This window comes from Callithrix jacchus, chromosome 13 (assembly GCF_049354715.1).
Source record: "Callithrix jacchus isolate 240 chromosome 13, calJac240_pri, whole genome shotgun sequence".
Classification (NCBI taxonomy): Eukaryota; Metazoa; Chordata; class Mammalia; order Primates; family Cebidae; genus Callithrix; species Callithrix jacchus.
The window spans coordinates 121,378,285-121,397,261 of NC_133514.1; the positions used below are offsets into that span (position 1 = coordinate 121,378,285).

General features: G+C 39.0%; 1 protein-coding gene across 14 annotated transcripts in view; it reads left to right on the top strand.

The window, feature by feature from the left end:
- ATP9B (ATPase phospholipid transporting 9B) overlaps positions 1–18,977 on the top strand; it is a 280,109-nt gene that overhangs the window by 16,508 nt on the left and 244,624 nt on the right. For all 14 annotated transcript variants that reach the window (XR_013525960.1, XM_035271402.3, XM_035271403.3 and 11 more), the window contains exons 2-4: positions 1,109–1,282; positions 14,043–14,193; positions 16,899–17,012. Coding sequence is in view for 10 of the 14 variants with exons in the window: in XM_035271402.3 (XP_035127293.3) it covers positions 1,109–1,282; positions 14,043–14,193; positions 16,899–17,012 (439 nt within the window). In the remaining 4 variants the exon portion in view is untranslated. The remainder of the gene's footprint in view (positions 1–1,108; positions 1,283–14,042; positions 14,194–16,898; positions 17,013–18,977) is intronic.

The window sequence follows — 18,977 nt, forward strand, 5'->3', positions numbered from 1 at the left end:
ATATTTTAAAGAACATTCTGTTGCTCTTCCTTCATTCTAAAAGTTCCACGTTTTCTTTGCTATCATTTTCTCCATCCTGAAGTCTGTCTTTAGCATTCTTTCAGGGCAGATCTGTTGACAACAAATTCTCTTGGTTTTCCTCCATCTGAGAATATCTTTATTTTGCCTTCATTCTGAAGGACATTGTTGCTGGATATAGATTTCTGAGTTGACAGTTCTTTTCTTTTAACACTTCAGAATTCAGTAAGATAGCACTGTTGAATGACCATTATAGTTTCTGACAAGTTCTTCTCAAAAAAAGTTCTAAACTCAAAAAGGTAAGTTTATATTTTTTAAAGCTAAATTATGTTTGTGATTGAGGAAAGATAAAAGTTTGGATGGTAGGCTGCCTGTTTCTTGGAAAACAGGCTACAAAGTACATTACTGGGATGATAGACAAAATTTTGCATCAAGCATTTGTGGAGGCATTTTCTCAATGTAGAAAGTAAGAAAGTCAACTCGTGGGTTCCTCTGGGATAATGGTAGGTTGTTGAGGTATTTTCATTGAATAGCAAGTTTTAGTAAAGAGAACAACAGAGACTAAATGGGACATAAATATCCCCAAAGATACCAATTCTTTCAGCAAGCCAAAGGATGGTGTTGATTCCTTTCAGATACAGACAACTACGTATTGTTGAAAGTCTCTAGAATGTTGGTTGATGATGTAGTTGCGTAGCATAGTGTTTAGATGTTGCTTGGAGTGAACATTCTTTGCTATAGTCATGTTTCAGAAGATTGTTTTTCTGAGGGATTGAGTGCAGTGAGGAGATGTTGAGCAGCAGTGGCTGTGCTGTCAGGCTGGCCATTTGCAGCATAGATGCCTCCAGGATTACGCTCACAGCATGGTCAACAGAGACTTCTTCAGCTAGCACAGGCTTTGTTGGGCAGCTTTTTTGCCTTAGCTAACTTATTCCTTTGCAACAGAAAGCAGCCTCTGCAGTCTTCTTTATAATGCTTTACTTCAGCTGAAGACAGCTTAATTTGAGGAGATATTGTCCCTAAATGAAACACTTAACTGTAAAGAATACTGCTTGGCCTGTCTTAGCATTCTGTTTTTCACCCTAACTAGGTACCAACTGGAGGATGAGTCTGCACATTTGGATGAAATGCCACTAATGATGTCTGAAGAAGGCTTTGAGAATGAGGAAAGTGATTACCACACCTTACCACGAGCCAGGATAACGCAAAGGAAAAGAGGACTGGAGTGGTTTGTCTGTGATGGCTGGAAGTTCCTCTGTACCAGGTTTGTTATCCATTGCTACCTAGTTTCCTTATGCGCTGAGTTTTTTTAGACGCTTAGCTCCTGATATACTTACTAGCTCTATTACTATATAAACTCAAGGAGATATTCTCTAAGTGTTATCATGGAGAGTATTAGTACATTAATCAAAGACAAACAATGCTAATATGAAAGGAAAGGAGAGCCAAATTCATTATTTTATGAGAAGTTTTAATGGTTAGAAGCTGGGGCCAGATGCAGTGGCTCATGCCTGTAATCTTAGCACTTTGGGAGGCTGAGGCAGGCAGATCATTTTGAGTTCAGGAGTTCGAGACCAGCCTGGACAACATGGTGAAATCCCATCTCTACTAAAAATACAAAAATTAGCAGGGCGAGGGGGTGAGCACCTGTAATCCCAGCTACTAGGAAGGCTGAGGCAGGAGAATCACTTGAACCCGGGACGCAGAGGTTGCAGTGAGCCAAGATTGAGCCACTGCACTCTATCTTGGGCGATAGAGCGGGACTCTGTCTCAAAAAAAAAAAACAACTAGGGAAATTATAGCTAATGCATGATAGAATTACTTCTGATTGCTCTACCAACATTTATAAAAGGTATTTCTTTTTCTTTCCAAAAGATAGATGTGGGCCTATATTCCTCCTGTGTATCTTTTACTCAGATTGACCTATTTTTTCCCCACATTTTGCTACATTTATTTTATTTTTTTAATATATTACTATTATTTTTCTGAGTCATTTCAGACCAAGTTGATCATTTCTCTTAATTCTTCAGTGTGTATTTTCTAAAAAATACATATTTTCTTATATAACCATAGTACAGTTATCAAATTCAGGAAATTTAGCATTGATACAATGCTTTATATCTACTTTGTTTATATTTTAATGTTGTCTATCATCCCAGTAATGTCCTTTGTAGCCTGTTTTCTCTAGTACAGGATGTGGTCACATGTCACATTTAGGTGGCATCTTTTTTAAGTCTCTTTTGATGTGGAGTAGTAGTTTAGTGTTTATTTTTCCTTCCATTGACATTTTTGGAGAGTGAAGATGGGTTGTTGTACAGGATGTTTCACACTTTGTTTTGTTTGTTTCCTTGCAGTTTAAGCACCGTCTGTGGAATACTATGTTAAGTCACGCTGTGGCCTTCTTAGGGTGTTTGATTCCTGTTTGTTTGATTTCTGGTCTCCCCTTTATTTTCTCTTATTTATTTTTTTTGACTTTAACTTGCTTTTCTTTTTCTAGCTTCATAAGATGAATGCTCAGGTCTCCAATATTCTTCCTTTTTCCTTTCTAAAAATAGGTACATTTAAGTTTTGACAGGTATTGTCATTAAGTTCAAAGTAGTTTCTTTTCTTTGCTTTTTTTTTTTTTTTTTTTTGAGACAGAGTCTCACTCGGTTGCCCAGGCTGGAGTGCAGGAGTGCAGTGGCATGATATCGGTTCACCTCAGCCTCCACCTCCAGGGTTCAAGCGATTCTCATTCCTCCTGAGTAGCTGGGAGTCCAGGCATGTGCTGGCATGCCCGGCTAATTTTTGTATTTTCAGTAGAAATGGGGTTTCACCAAGTTGGCCAGGCTGATCTCAAACTCCTGACCTCAACTAATCTGCCCTCCTTGGCCTCCCATGGTGCTGGGATTCCAGGCATTGGCCACTGTGCCAGGGCCCATATATTTTCTACTTTCCATTGTTATTTCTACTTTAAATCCATGTTTGATTTAGAAACTATGTTGACTAATTTCCAAAGTTAAGAGATTTTTTTCTAGTTATCTTTTTGTTATCATCATCATCATCATCATCATCACTAGGTCTTGCTGTTGTTGCCCAGGCTGATCTTGAACTCCTGAGCTCTAGTGATTCTCCCACCTCAGCCACCCAAAATGCTGGGATTGCAGCACGAGCCACCATGCCCAGCCTGTTTTTTGCAGTTATCTTTTTGTAATTAGTTTGTATCTTAATTTTATGTGGCCATTGAATATACTTATAATTTAAAAAATTAGCTGGGCATGGTGGCTTTTGCCTGTAATCCCAGCACTTTGGGAGGCCAAGGCGGGTGGATCACAATGTCAAGAGATCGAGACCATCCTGGCCAACATGGTGAAACTCCATCTCTACTAAAAATACAAAAATTAGCTGGGCGTGGTGGCATGTGCCTGTGGTCCCAGCTACTGGGGAGGCTGAGACAGGAGAATTGCTTGAACCCAGGAGGTGGAGGTTTCAGTGAGTCGAGATCATGCCACTGCACTCCAGCCTGGTGACAGAACAAGACTCTGTCCCCCCCAAAAAAATTTTAGTCTTTGTAATGTGTTGAGACTTACTTTATAGTTCATCATATAGACAACTTGTAGTAAATTTTCTTTGTGTATTTGAAAATAATTTTTGGTTTTCAGTTGTTGAGTGCACTGCTCCGTATGTCAATGGAGTCACAGTTGGTTGTCTAGTTCAAATCGGCTGCTGTTCATGGTTTCCTTTTTTGTCAGTTACTGAGAGACTTCAAGAGTTTGTAAACATCATTGTGGATGTGTCTACTTTTTTTTAGTTATGTTAGTTTTTGCTTTATATATTTTTAGAGTGTGTTATTAGATGGTGAAGATTTAGGATTATTAATCTATTCAATTGGCCTTTTATTGTCTTTAAATGTTTCTCCTTTGTCTTTAATACTGTTTTTTCTGTGAAGACTTATTTTGTCTAATTTCAATAAAACTATTACCAGCTTTCTTTGATTAATGTTTGCAAGATATATATTGTCATTGTTTTACCTTTTAAAATAATTTTTTAAAAACCTTTGAATTTGCAAATAATTAGAGAGTTGCAGGAATTGCAAAAATAGTATAGAGGGGTCCTGTATTAGTTCATTTTCACATTGCTGATAAAGACATAGCTGAGACTGGGCAATTTACAAAAGAAAGAGGTTCAGTTGGACTCACAGTTCCACATGGCTGGGGAGGCCTCACAATCATGGCAGAAGGCTAGGAGGAACAAGTCATATTTTATGTGGATGGCGGCAGGCAAAGAGAGAGCTTGTGCAGAAAAACTCCATTTTTAAAATCGTCAAATCTTGTGAGACTCATTCACTGTCATGAGAAAAGCCCAGGAAAGACACACCCCATAGCTCAATCACCTCCCACTGGGTTCCTCCCACAACATGTGGGAATTGTGGAAGTTAAATGCAAGATGAGATTTGGGTGGGGGCACAGCCAAACCATATCAGGTTCCTTGTATTTTTCACCCAGTTTACCCTGGTGGTTGCATCGTATATAACTATAATAGGAAAACAGGACACTTACCCTTGGCACAGTGTATATGTGCAGTTCTCTGTGGTTTCATCAGGTGTTGATCTGTGCTACCACAACTACAGCTAAGATGCAGTCATTCCAGCCCCACAGGGAGCTTCCCCGTCCCACAGCCACTCCCGTACCTCTGATTCCCTGGCCTTGGAAGCCACTCATCAGTTCTCCATCTGGTTTTAATACCAAGAATGTTACATAACTGAAATTACTCAATATGTGATACTTAAAATTTTTATATTATATCTTCCATATTGTAATTATATGATTTGTTTATATATCTGTATTATATGATTATCTGTATTATATGATTTGTTTTTCGAGGTTGGCCTATTTCATTCAACATAGTGCTATGAGATCTATCCAAGCTGTTGTGTAGGTTGTTTCAAGTTTTTGGATATTAGAAATAAAGCTGCCATGAACAATTGTGTACATTTGTGTGTGTGTGTGTGTGTGTGTGCGCATATGTATGGACATAGGTTTTCATTTCTCTGGAGTAAATGTCTAAGAAACTTCATTGCTGGGTTGCATGATAAGTGTATATTTAGCTTTTTAAGAAGCTGCCAAGCTGTTTCCCAGAGTGGCTACACCATCTTACATTCACACTAGCAGTGTTTGAGAGACCCAGTTTCTTTTTATCCATGCCAACATTGGGTATTGCCACTGTTTTTGATTGTAGCTGTTCTAGTAGATGTGGAGTTAATAGTTCATTGTGTTCTGCATTTGCATTTTCCTAATGCTAGTGAGGTTGGACATCTTTTTGCCATTTGTGTATTCTCTTCAGTAAATGTCTTTCCATCTTTAATTTTAGTTGTGTTGTTTATAAGTTTTTTCTTGTTGAGTTTAGAAAGTTCTTTACATATTCTGACTATGGGTTCTCTGTCACATACGTAGTTGGACCTATTTTCTTTCAGTCGGTATCTTGTCTTATCCTTTGAAAGAGACTTCAGTGGATCCAGTGTTTTAATTTTGGTGAGGTCTAATTTATAGCTTTTGTTACTGTCGTGAATTGTGCTTTAAGAATTTCACAAAACCCTATGTTGACGTTTTTTTCTATGCATTTTATAGTTTTACATTTGAATATTTAAAAAAATGTGTTTTGGTAAGGTGAGAGGTTTAGATTGAAGTTCGTTTTTTAGCCAGTGTGTATCCACATCTTCCGTTACTGCTTGATTGTTCGTAAGCTGGGCTCTCTGTGGCCTTGGTTCTGTTCCCTTCTCCATCTCATCAGTGTGTCAGTTCCTGCCAGTACCATAGAGTGTGCTGCACTGTGTTTTTATAGAAAGTCTTCACATGGGTAGGCTGATTCTTCCCACTTGATTCTTCTTTTTCAGAAATCTTGAAGCTATTCTAATTCCTTTGTCTTCCCATAGAAATTTAGAATAATCTTGTCCATATCTACAAAATCCTCACTAGGATTTTGATAGGACTTGTGTTGAACCTATGTGTTATGTTAGTTTGGGGGGGAATTGATATGTTTTCTATGTTGAGTCTTCTAGATCCTGAACATGGTACCTTGCTTCATTTTATTTGGAGACAATTTGATCTCTTTCAGCAGTGTTTTGTAGTTTTCAGCATGCAAATATTAGATTTACTCCTAGGTATTTAATTTTTGTGGAGCGATTATAAATGGTACGGTATTTTAAACTTTGGATTCCATGTTTTCATTGTTAGTGTATAGAAATAGTTGATTTTGTATATTTGATTTTGTATGCTATAATCTTGCTGAACTCCCTGGTGCTAAGAGTGGTTTTGTAGATTTCTTGTAATCAGTAAAGATTACATGGAGTGCCATCTGCACATCACAGTGGTGTTACTTCTTTCTTTACGATCTGTGTGCTTTGCCTTGTGGAGCTGGCTAGAATGTACAGCATTGTGTAATGGGGAGTAGGGGCACTGTCACGTTGTTCTTTGCCAGGTGGGAGCCGACAGTATTGCAGCATTAAGCAGGTAGGAGCCGTGGTTTTTGTTTTTTTTTTTTTTTGAGAGGGGGTTTTGCTCTTGTCGCCCAGGATGGAGTGCAGTGGCACAGTCTCGGCTCACCGCAACCTCTGCCTCCTGAGTTCAAGCAGTTCTCCTGCCTCAGCCTCCTGAGTAGCTGGGATTATAGGCATGCATTACTATGCCTGGCTAGAGCTGTGGGGTTTTTAAAAAGATATTTTTTATCTAAACCTGATAACTATTTGTAGTTTTTTTTTTTTTTTTTAAGAAATTTATCTTGTATTAAGAAGGGCAAAGCATTGGCAGAACGAGTGGTCTCATACATAGTTTTGTCAGACTCAGAAGCAGGCTCTGGAGATGTAGGTTGCAGAGTCCTTATTGTTGTGGTGATAATGGAAGCCACACAGAAGGATGATGTTCTTGAAAAGATTGGGAGACGTGTGGTGTAGCCCTGTGGAGAATCAGGGAGGTGACACTCTCGGAAAGAGGATGGTTTTGGAAAGGAAGAATAATGTCCATCCTTTTTGGCAGGAGGGGAAATAGGGCCGGAAGAATGAAATAATGATGGTGACTGTGACTTTTATTCTTAATTGGGAACATCAGGTCAACTGAGTAAGGATATGATTAGGATACAGACGAGGGCTAAAAAGGGAAATTTGGTCATGCTTTGGCAGAGATCATCAATAATCAGCAAAAGAAAATCAATGATAGTTTGTATTGAACTTGGCATACATTCGTGGCGATGTGTCCATCCGGGAAGAGCCTGGGTGATGACAGAGCTGGCTAAGGAAGTGTGCTGTGGGGAGTTGTGGTGAGGTGGGCCCCCACGGCACTGTGAATTGATGAGATCGCAGGGACAGAGGGCTGACTACTGCCAATTTGCCAGCTGTGGGAGTGGCCCAGAAGCAGGTGTTCTGAATTCCTGTGAGGAAAGGCTAAGTGCTTTTGTTCTGTGGTCCGTTATGGCCCCTTCTTAAAGAAGGTGGGTGTGCTCACCACTATTTCCAGCACGAGTCCCTCTTGTGACAGGTGAGGGCCAGCCCTGAAATGGAACCAGGTCCTGACCTGGTGACCTAAAGCCCTTCTTTACTCCCTGGACTGGGAAAATTGCTAGGATAAGGAGGAGTGGCCCGAATAAGATCCTGATTTGCAGTCTTTGAAGTGGAATAGCTTTGTGGTAAATGCCTGGTCTCCCCATCCTAGAGGGACATCACTGCGGAGATGATTGAGTTGATAAGGTTGAGGATCTATGTTCAGGGTGTTAGGTGGTTTTTCTAGTGTGTGTGGAAAATCACTGGTTATTGGAGGAGTCTGCAGGATGTTCACAGAGGAAATGGGAACTGAGCACTCATGGGTGCAGCGCTGGGGACATGGGCGGGGCAATGTTCATGGTGCGGACTCTCACCAGGCCCTGTGTGTTTTGGAAGTGGTACTTATGTGGTCATATTAGTAACAGTACCATACCAGTCAGGTAGTTAACAACAATTGTAGACTTTAGAATGTTCTCAGTCTCATAATAGTGTTAAATATATTATTGAATTAATTTTTCTGTTTTTCACATGATTTTGTTTTTACCAAATGGAACATGACAGCCAACTTTTAGGTTTTACTTGTAATATAATCCTTTTCTTAAGGAAAAATTAAGAATATACTTAAAAATGTAGATGGTAGCAGCAAAAACACCTGTGTTTGGGGGAGTTAAAACAGCTTAGTAAAATATCCTAGATGTGTCTATGAAGTCTTTTTTTTTTTTCTTTTTGAGACAGGATCTTGCTCTCTTGCCTAGGCTAGTGCAGTGATACCATCATGGCTCACAGCAGCCTTGACCTCCAGGGCTCAAGCGATTTTTTTCACCACAGCCTCCCAAGTAGCTGGGACTACAGTCATGTGCCACCACACCCAGCTAATTTTTTTATTTTTATGGATGCATGGTCTTTCTGTGTTGAAAGTCTTTACCTTATATATTAAGGCTGAAAGTCTTTACCTTAATAAATTGTGATCATGTGGATAAAGCTGAGCCATCTTGTCAGGCTGTAATCAGCATATATAGCGCTGAGGAATATCCTGCTGCCACACGTAATGAGGAGCACCTGAGGTATTGTCACGCTCTTCTTCATACCTGCTACACTGAGAAATTGTTATAGAAATTAAATACTGCACCTTAGAGAACCAAATTGTACATTTAGCAAGTAGATTGGTCTTATTTCTCTATTTCTTATAAATTTTCAGTTGTGAATGTTTGCTACTTTTTAATTTCCTAAATACCAGGCGTTATAAAATTCAGTGCTACTAATATTATTATTTGGTGGCTCAAAGAGTAGAACATATAGGCCGGGCGCGGTGGCTCACGCCCGTAATCCCAGCACTTTGGGAGGCCGAGGCGGGTGGATCACGAGGTCAAGAGATTGAGACCATCCTGGTCAACATGGTGAAACCTCGCCTCTACTAAAAATACAAAAAATTAGCTGGGCATGGTGGCGCGTGCCTGTAATCCCAGCTACTCAGGAGGCTGAGGCAGGAGAATTGCCTGAACCCAGGAGGCGGAGGTTGTGGTGAGCCGAGATCGTGCCATTGCACTCCAGCCTGTGTAACAAGAGCGAAACTCTGTCTCAAAAAAAAAAGAAAAGAGTAGAAGATGTATAAAATTAGTTTAACTGCAGGAGGAAGATGTTCAGAATATTGTGATGCAGGGAGATTGTAACTAATATTAATGAGTTGTAAATATTTCAGTGTATTTCTCTTTGTAGATCCTGTAAGTAGTAAGGAGTATTTTAATATTGTTATTAGAAGAGTGAGTAGGCTTTAATTTCTTCGTGGCTTGAGACCTGCTTTCTCATTTTTGTTGGACAAAAATGCCAACTTGGACACTGTGAAAAAATTGTTCTGGAATCTGTCTTTTAAAACTTTGGATCTTTTTCATGCCAGTGAATACACCTTTCTGTAAGCTGTTGCGAGGCACATTGATGTGTATTTCTCCGATCTGGGTTAATGTCTTTCTCACGAGATTTACATTTCACTTGTTATCAAAAATCACTTTGTCCTTAGGAAAGTGGAGCCACTGAATGGCATTTCCATAAGAAGGGAGGGGAGGGATCAAATGCTGGGATTATTTCTAGTTCTAATGGCCTCACCTGATGGGCAGACATTGGGTTATGGAAGCATGGGCGAGTGCTCATCTTTCAAGAAGACATTAGCATTATGTTGCTTTTAAATTGGTGACTGTAGGTATCTGTTGGATATAATAATTGTCTGATTTTTGAGCGGTGGAGAGAAAATAGGCGGAATCTGTGGGAGTTACTTAATTATGACTAGTTAAAATTTTAGAAGGCAGGCTCTTGATATATTAAAATGCTTTGTTTAATGTTATAATATGATTTGATTATAGAGGCATTTTGTGAGAAGCTACTAATCCTAAAACATTTTAAGGAAAAATATAATTTGTACGCTCCTGGATTTCGTTTCAGCTGGACTTGATGTAAGGCGACATAAATATAAAGGGAAAGTGTTTCGGCTATAATTTGGAAAGTCTTTAGCATATATTGAGATGCTGTTGAGTAAATCTCCCAGCTGGTGTCTCCAAGGACTTCTGTTTGTTTCTCCCTCTTGTTTTGCAGTATTTGCCGGTAGGCCTTCCTCACATTTTTGCCCTCAAAAATTCCCTGTATTTCCTTTCCTTTTTAGCTCTACCACTCAGTGAGGCTTAAACACATGGTTTCTGCTGCAGCGTTTCTGTGTCCTCGGGGCTCATGCCCTTTACTCCTAGCATAGAGGTCGCCTGGCTCCCCTGCCTAGTATTTTCTGGCTGTATGTTCCAGGGCGGTTCTGGTGCAGTCGCAGACCTTTCACCTCTTACACCTGTGGCGAGTGTACGTGTTCAGTGTTGTGTAGTAGCACGTGATGTGATAGTGGCGTGTTAACCACTACTATATTCTGTCTGTACACAATGAAATAATTAGTAGTAACATTTTTGTGTGTTAACAGGTGTTAGTAGCCTAGTGTTAGAAATAACGTAATTATGTCAAAATCTAGGCATCTTAGATTTACTGGTACAGGGTTATGGAGGAAGAAACTGAGTAAAATGTTGACTATATGTTTTTAGCAGTGGGCATTGAATTTAGAGGTTCTAGAGTGAGTGATGTCAGTGAGGCATTAGTTCATGTGGTTGCTTGCAGTGATGTTGACGGTAAGGTTTTGGTTGTTGACAGTGCTCATGTTATGCTATAGTGTCTTGTCTCTGGAAGAACATGTTAATATCAGATAATGTTATAAAGTTCATACTTTCTAAATTTTATATGTGTCTTCAAATACTTAGATCTTAATAGTTGATTTTTCATTTTGAATTCTCTTGACTTTTGTATACTAGAACATCAGAGTAGGTAATTATGTGTTGTAGAGCAAAAATTCGTATCTGAGTCCATTCCTGAAGAATATTGCTGTGTTTGGATGCTAAAGGGAAATGTGTTCATCTGAAGTCTGTCTTGCACCTGTTGTGCAGCTCGCAGGGTGCTCTGTTGATGCCAGTGCTGCCCAGTAGCACTCACTGGAGTGATGGAGTAGTCTCCATCTGGGATGCCCACAGAGCTCTTGAGATGTGGCTAGTGTGATCGAGGAACTGGATTTTAAATTGTAGTTAGTTTTAATTAATTGAAATGGAAGTTGCCACATGTGGCTGATGGATGCTCATTTGGACAGTCCAGGCCTGGGTACTCTGTGCCAAAGCTACTGTTATGAGGAGGGTGATCTTGTGAGTGGGCTCTTGGGAGGCAGGAGAGTGGAGACTGAGAGGCTGAGGGGCTTCCTCTGTGGGCAGCATTATGCTGAGCCTTCACAGTGTGTTTGCCCCACTCTTATTGGTGCTCTGCAGATAAGCAAGACTTAGACCAAGGAGCTTCCCAGGGTCACTTGCTGGCGTTTGTCTCCAAAAACACGACTTTAAAGTCCATGTTTTTTCCATTGTGTTTTGTTGCCTGCTCACAGATGATTCTTTTTTTTTCGTCATCTCTTGAATGACTGTGATGCCATGCCTGGGCTGAGGAAAGGTGGTACATGAGCTTGAATAAGAGCTGGCCTCTGCCTGTTGTTAACTCATAAACTCAGTAGTAGATGGACGTGATTCTGATGTGGCGGGGGGTTGAGATCTGGGCTCTGGTTTCAGCTCTGCCATTAACTAGTGGCTTAGTCTTAGAGAAGTCGCTTGCCTGTGGACCTCCAGTTTTCTCATCTGTGTAATGTGTGAGTTCAGCATTGTATAATGTAGTTGCAGGTGTCCGAGATGGTAATTCTTACGTCACATAACTAAGATTTGCCTGGCACTAGGAGTGTGTGCTGTCACCAGGTAAAAGAGTGATGGTTTAGAGCTGCTGTTGGCGGCAGTAGTTGGGGAAGGAGTGCCAGTGTGGAGGCCACACAGAACAGTGGCAATCTGTATGACACTGCAGCAGGGATGCTGGAGGCAAGGGGCCTTGTGAGAGCGTTGGAGCTGAACAGTGCAAGCAACAGGTGAGGGAAGACAAATAGTCACTGAAAGCTTACTCTATTTTATTTGATGCCTTAATTTTTTTTTCAAGCATGAATAGATCAAATATTATCAACATTTTATTCAAATCTACCTGATCGTCTCCTTTCCTACTCAACCCTACCAAAAAATAGTAATGGTGGACATACTTGTTTTGATAACCTTAAATCACTTTAATATCACCCTGATTTATAACTGCTGTGCTCTTGAAAGTACGCTTTGCGTTTGGAGACGTTTGGGCTTGTTCTTTCAAAAGTGATGATGGCAGTGCTAAGAAATTCCATTCTTGTGAACCTCAGTCTTTGTGTGTTTGCCGTGGGAGTTCTTGGGTAAGGGTCGGGGGAGCTGACTTGCTCGGCTATGCCCTTGGCGGAGCATCAGCCCCGTGAAAGGGCACTGCTTAAGGGAGCAGTGTTTGGCAGTCCCTCACATGCTGGACCAGTCCCTGTTAGGCATGGGCAGCCTCGGAAGAATCAACCTCTAACGTTTCAGTGTGAAGATCTCCCAGCACAGCTGAGAATTAGGTGGATATTCATAGGAATAGTACCAACTTCAGTTGAGACACACACATTCCCTTATATGGGATGTGACTGTGGGAGATTCATGAAGTAGTACACCTGTACATTTTCAGTATTTATAAAGTGATTTCTAAAGCATGAGAGCATTAAGAATGTAGTAAAGGTGTGACACTCCAGCATGGAAGACAAATTCTGAGATGGAGCTCTGAGATGGCCCCATTTTATAATCAGCCTCATGCTGTCATTTTCTTGAAAACTTTTTGTCAACTTTTAAGCTTCCTTTGTCACAAAATGAAGAAGTTTTGACTTACACAGCAGGCTTTCTATTCTAGCCTTGAATACAGTTAGAAAGTGGGATTTAACATCTTCCTTTAATAAGCCATTCTGAGTCTTTCTCTACATTTTGGAAATTGGAATTAAACCAAAATTTTAATACTGAAACTTGAGTTCATGATTATCTTATGTTTAATAGACATAAATTTGATAGCCTTTTCCTTAAGAAAAGTTATTTCACTAGAAACTCTATACTCTCTACTCCAAAATAATGGTTTGGATGACCAAGAAAGGGAAGAGTTGTGCTTCTGAAACCTAGACGCTATTGGAACAGGGTAAATTTAGAATTAAAATATTTACAGCACAGATGAAGAGAGCTATGTGGAAATGCAGTCAAGCTATTATTATCATTAGACTATCACAGGAAACATTTGTATCCTCTTTACATATTGAATTAAGCTGTAAGTCTTTTTAGATGGAGTCTTGTTCTGTTGCCCAGGCTGGAGTGCAGTGGCACTGTCTCGGCTCACTGTGACCTCTGCCTCCTGGGTTCGAACGTTTCTCCTGCCTCAGCCTCCTTTGTAGCTGGGATTACAGGCATGTACCACAATGCCCAGCTAATTTTTGTGTGTTTAGTAGAGATGGGGTTTCACCATGTTGGCCAGGCTGGTCTCAAACTCCTGATATCAGGTGATCTGCCTGCCTAGGCTTCCCAAAGTGCTGGGATTACAGATGTGAGCAACCGCACCAGTCCTGAGCGGTAAGTCTTAATATTTTATTAGTTAATACTACTGGAAAAGTAATTTTTAAAGAGAACGTGATTATTACTTCAGAGAAGAGCCACATCCTGGATTAGTTGAAATCTAAGAACCTTTATCATTGAATGGTGTATTGGGAATTACTGGTAACATATAGCTATACCTTTTCTCAACATTTAGAACATTGGCTGCTTCGGAAGATTAATGGTTTTATTTTGCCAATAGGGATTTCTAAACAGATAATTCCCTTGGGGTTCTAAAAGCTATTGTACATTTCTGTAAGACTTTGTATTTTTATGTCAAATTTAAATTTGTGTAAGCAACCTATTTAAAGAAAAACCCCATAGATTAGCATTAGGTGTGCTATTAGTGCCTGGGAAATACAGAGACAATCAGTGTTGGCTCTAAATATGTACAATTAGTTTCAACATTTTTAAAAAGCAAAAAACGATCCACAATATATGTCTTTTGTTTCACACAGTTGCTGTGATTGGCTGATAAATATTTGTCAAAGAAAGAAAGAACTGAAAGCTCGCACGGTATGGCTTGGATGTCCCGAAAAGTGTGAAGAAAAACACCCCAAGAATTCTATAAAAAATCAAAAGTACAATGTGTTTACCTTTATACCCGGGGTAAGACCATTGCATTCTTGGAGATGGGTTGTGTGTCGGAGATCCCAGCTTCCTTTCCTGTAGGGCAGAGCCTATTGAGAATCTCACTTAGGTATTGAATTGTGTCACATCCAAATCAGTGTCCTTTTGCTTTTGACCATCTGTGTCCCAATAATTGTTAAATAATTCATATGTATTTTTAATGGCTACATCATAGAGTTCAGGTCAAGAAACAATTTGATTATTGCCTTTGGTTCTTGATAAACATCATATTTATATTATTTTTGAAATTTAGACATAAAGAAGTAAAGCTAATAAAATTATCAGAAAACAAGTTATATATTTTGGCTGGGAACTAGTTTGGAGAGAAAAGTGAATGTAACGTTTAAAGCCTGCCATGAAATTTTACAAGGAAAGTAAAAATAATTTTTTACACTGAAATGATACAATAACAAAATATCTGTAATAAGCTTATTTATATCTAGATGTCTTTGCTACTTTGCATTATAAATCTCAGGCCTTGTTATTATCATTAGTTATCTTCAATTGGGTATTATGCTAAATTTGAATCTGTAGTTTAAATATCTTAGTACTTTTTTGTTGCTAGGGATATTACTAGCTTAAGTTATAAAACAGTTCATATACGATTAGAATAGTTGAATAATTTTTGTTTTTTTGTGACATTTCTTATTTTAATAGATTTATTTATCTTTCTAAAGGAAAAGGAAGCTGGTATTGATTATATTTCTATATTAAAGTTTTTGGCATGTTTGATGTCTTTTATTTGCAAGATAAGCTCTTGATTACATGGAATGTGGGCTGCTTTATCTTGTATGTTTAATTTAAATAATCATGCTGACATTGTATTGGGCATTGATTTTACCCACACCCCCACGTCTTCCCCATCTACCTAGTGATTGGCAAATGCTTGATATCTAATGTACTTCTTTATTAAAACTCACAAAACGAATGGCTTCATAATTAAAAGACTGATCTTTTGTCAGGATAATAAAGTGTAAACTGTCTTATAGGCAGATAAATATTCACATCTTTATTGAATGAAGCCACTGTTTTCTGCCTAGGTTTAAATTATTAAATACTCACAGACCTCAGAGATTGGCTGAGCGGTATACATTTTCCTAAAGGTCAGCAGGTTCAGTCAGTAGACAGTAGAGTATTGATTACAGTAGTTTAAAGCTAGCAGTGCAGCTTAACTTTGATTGGTGCAAGTCCACACAGTCTGCCCAGATTGGCTGCATGCTGAAAATACCTGTGGATGTGACTGTATGATGATTACCATGTGCATGAGTTTTTTTCCTTGATTTGTGTCTGAAATTAGTCTTTTCATCTAAAATATAGTATTTTAGAACATTTGGTAATTACACAGTAGGAATTCTATGCCATTTTTACCATGAATGGCAATTTCTAAATTGCTAATAGATATAATTTATGCTAACTGAGATTTTAAAGAAATCACTAAGGAAAAAGCACTTTATTTCCTGCTGAGATTAATTTATGAAATAATTCAAAACATTTTTAGACAGCAGGTTGAACATGATTATGAACATAAACGCATTGTCAGTGTAACCGATTTTGAGTCTCACACATCGCTGTATGATGATGCAGATAGCCTCATTATCTGAAAACGAGTCGCAGACTCTCTAGTCAGCAGTAAGCACTTAACCCATTGCCCTGCTTGGTGAAATTTTCATTCCTTCCAAGTGGCGTAGAAATGGCATCCATAGAGATTGTGATTTGTAAGTTGCAGGTTTGCAAGTTTGATTTTAATTGTAGTGTGCTGTTTGAATTATTCTCATCTGTAAACATAAGTTTTGTTCCATTTTGATTTTCAACTTTAATAATTTGAGGCATTTGTAAATCGAGATCTATTAGTATTAGATCTTGGGTTTTCTTCCCTAAAGATAACTATTTGAATTGAAAACCAAAACCTTTCAGTATTGACATTTCTAAAATTTTATTGAATGATGAAATTTCATTTATATTCCAAACTATTATTAAGGATTAACTACCCAAAGACCGTGAGAGGAGGTGGGTTGCTGTCTTCCTGAAAATTGGTCTGCAACTACACATGCTTATGCTTTACCATTTTTGGTGTTTTGAGGGAAGTAAATACCCGCTGGAAATTGAGCCAGTCTATCTCAGGAAGCCACACCTGTTCACTCAGGCTTTGTAAAGCTACATGGATGTCATGGATGTCTTGGATGGGAAAAAAAAGTGGCTATTTGTTTCTTATCATTTCATAAATACAGTGGAATAAATACAATGGAATAAGACTTTTCCATTGTAAGATTTACTGAGTCATTATCAAGATATACCTGTATACTGGCTTGCTGACATTGGGAAGGTTTTGCTGTCTAAATTTTTTTTTTGTCGTTCATGTAAAAACTTAGTAAATGAGTGTGGAAAACTGAAGAATTTCATGTAAGAAAAATAAAAAACTTTGAGATGACATTTTTAACGTACTTGAAAGTCCTAATTATCTCATCTTTCAGTTTATTTAAAATATATTTTGGGAGTAATCCTACCTTTGTTTGTGATATAACTATCAGAAAGCCAATGTGAAAATTAATTTACTTTCAATCAGAACACATTCTCACTGTTTGATGGAAATGTGGTTATATGTTGTGCTGATTTCAGTTGTTTAATTTAGGTATTAAGTTTTTTTCCTTGAAGCAATTTTGTTAATTTTCTCTTTTCCTTTTTAGGTTTTATATGAACAATTCAAGTTTTTCTTGAATCTCTATTTTCTGATAATATCCTGCTCACAGTTTGTACCAGCATTGAAAATAGGCTATCTCTACACCTACTGGGCTCCTCTGGTAAAAGAAAAGACTTTAAAAATTAAGTTAAATTATGAAATATTTAGAATATAGTTTTAAGAGTTGAGATGGTTAAATGTTATATTAACCAGTTTTAAAAACATGGTATTGTTGCAGTGTATCTCTGAACTTCTGTTGTTAAAAGACTTTGCTGAGTGACTTCAGTCCCTCAGAGAACCATGGGAAGTGTGGTGCAGAGCTGCTGAGGTTACCAAGTGCCTGAGCTGGTGGCAGACGGGCTTTCGTTGGTCATGCTGCACCTAGGTTAAGATTTCAGGTCATCAGCAGCTGCCTCCTCCATGATGCACCTGTTGGGAATGGGGGCTGGGGCTGTGTGTCTGTTCTGTTACTCTCTTCACACCCTGACAAGTGGTGAGCATTCTGAAGTATCTAAGTGCAGTACATATGATTTCTGGTTGACAGCTCAATGTATAATGTTTTTCAAAAGGCCAGTGATACTTATCAATGAATGTTTCCATTTCAAACATATGCTGTCTTGATAGTCTTAAGGCTTAAGCAGTTGTCTTACAGTTTTCATTAATTTTCAGCTTATATAGACCAGATGTATGTCGTCTTTCCTTCTTTCATAGAAAAATGTACTACTATTTTTTTTTTTTTGAGACGGAGTCTCACTCTGTCGCTCAGGCTGGAGTACAGTGGTGTGATCTTGGCTTACTGCAGCCTCCACATCCTGAGGTTCAAGTGATTCTCCTGCCTCAACCTCCTGAGTAGCTGGGACTACAGGCGTGTACCACCATTCCCAGCTAATTTTTGTATTTTTAGTAGAGACGGGGTTTTACCGTGTTGGCCAGGCTGGTCTCGAACTCCTGACCTCAAAAGATCCATCTGCCTTAGCTTCCCAAAGTGATGGAATTATAAGCATGAGCCACCATGCTCAGCCACCACTACTTTTTTTTTTGATTTGCTCCCTTTTGGACAAATGACCTGTGGAATCTGGGTAGGAGACACAGAGAGTGAAAGCGTTCCTTCAGTGGAAGAAGAGTCCAGTCCCTGGGGGTCCGCATGAGTGTGCCTTCCTCACGGAGAGCCGCACAGTCTGCTCTGAAGGGGTCTGTCCTGGCCCGGGTAGGATCCACCCTCTCACCAGAGCACTCCAGATGAAGAGGGAGCAATGGAAGAGGAGGCGCTAAATCCTTGTTTCCTGGACAGGCACAGTCAGCCTCTCCTGTTTACCTGTTAGTGAAGGCATGCTGAGGGACATTTTTTGATTCTCTTTCACATAGACTTCATAATAGGGTGGACTTGAGGAATGAGAGCAACTTTATATGTAATATAAACACAAGATTACTAGATAAATGAATACATTTTGAACCTCCTAAATTAGTAAGATTGAAAGAGACATTGGAGCTGAGCATGGGTGAAACGGTAACACTGTGGCCCTCATCCCGCAGCCTGTGGCAAGGTGAGCTTCCCCCCGTTAGTGTGCATGCATGCCTGTGTTGCCTTTTTGGAGGGTCACTGAGAACATGTATCAAAGACCTGAAAAATGGATTCAGCATTTCACTTGAGGAATTTATCCTAAAGAAATAATGATTGATCAAAAGTCTGAAGAATGTCCATTATAAATATTTTAAAAAGTCAAATGTCTAACAATAGATTATCGAAACTCTGCTATGTCATGTGTACTTGTTGGAATACCGTGTAGCTTTAAAAATGGTATTTAGGAAAAGTATTCAATAACATAAAAGTTGCATATGTTTTACTAAAATGAATTTTAGAATACATTTTAAAGGTGGCTCAAAATATGTCAAGGATGAAATCCACAGTGCTTTTAATCAACCAGTATTGAGCTCCTTCATGCCCAGTCCTGGTCTAGGTAATGTTGATACACCAGTGAACAAGTCAAACAAAATCTTGTTCTAATAGAACTAAAATTCTGGGAGAGAGGGCAGGACATACATTCCTAATGCCGCATAGCCAACCATCAGGCTGTGAAGAAAATGT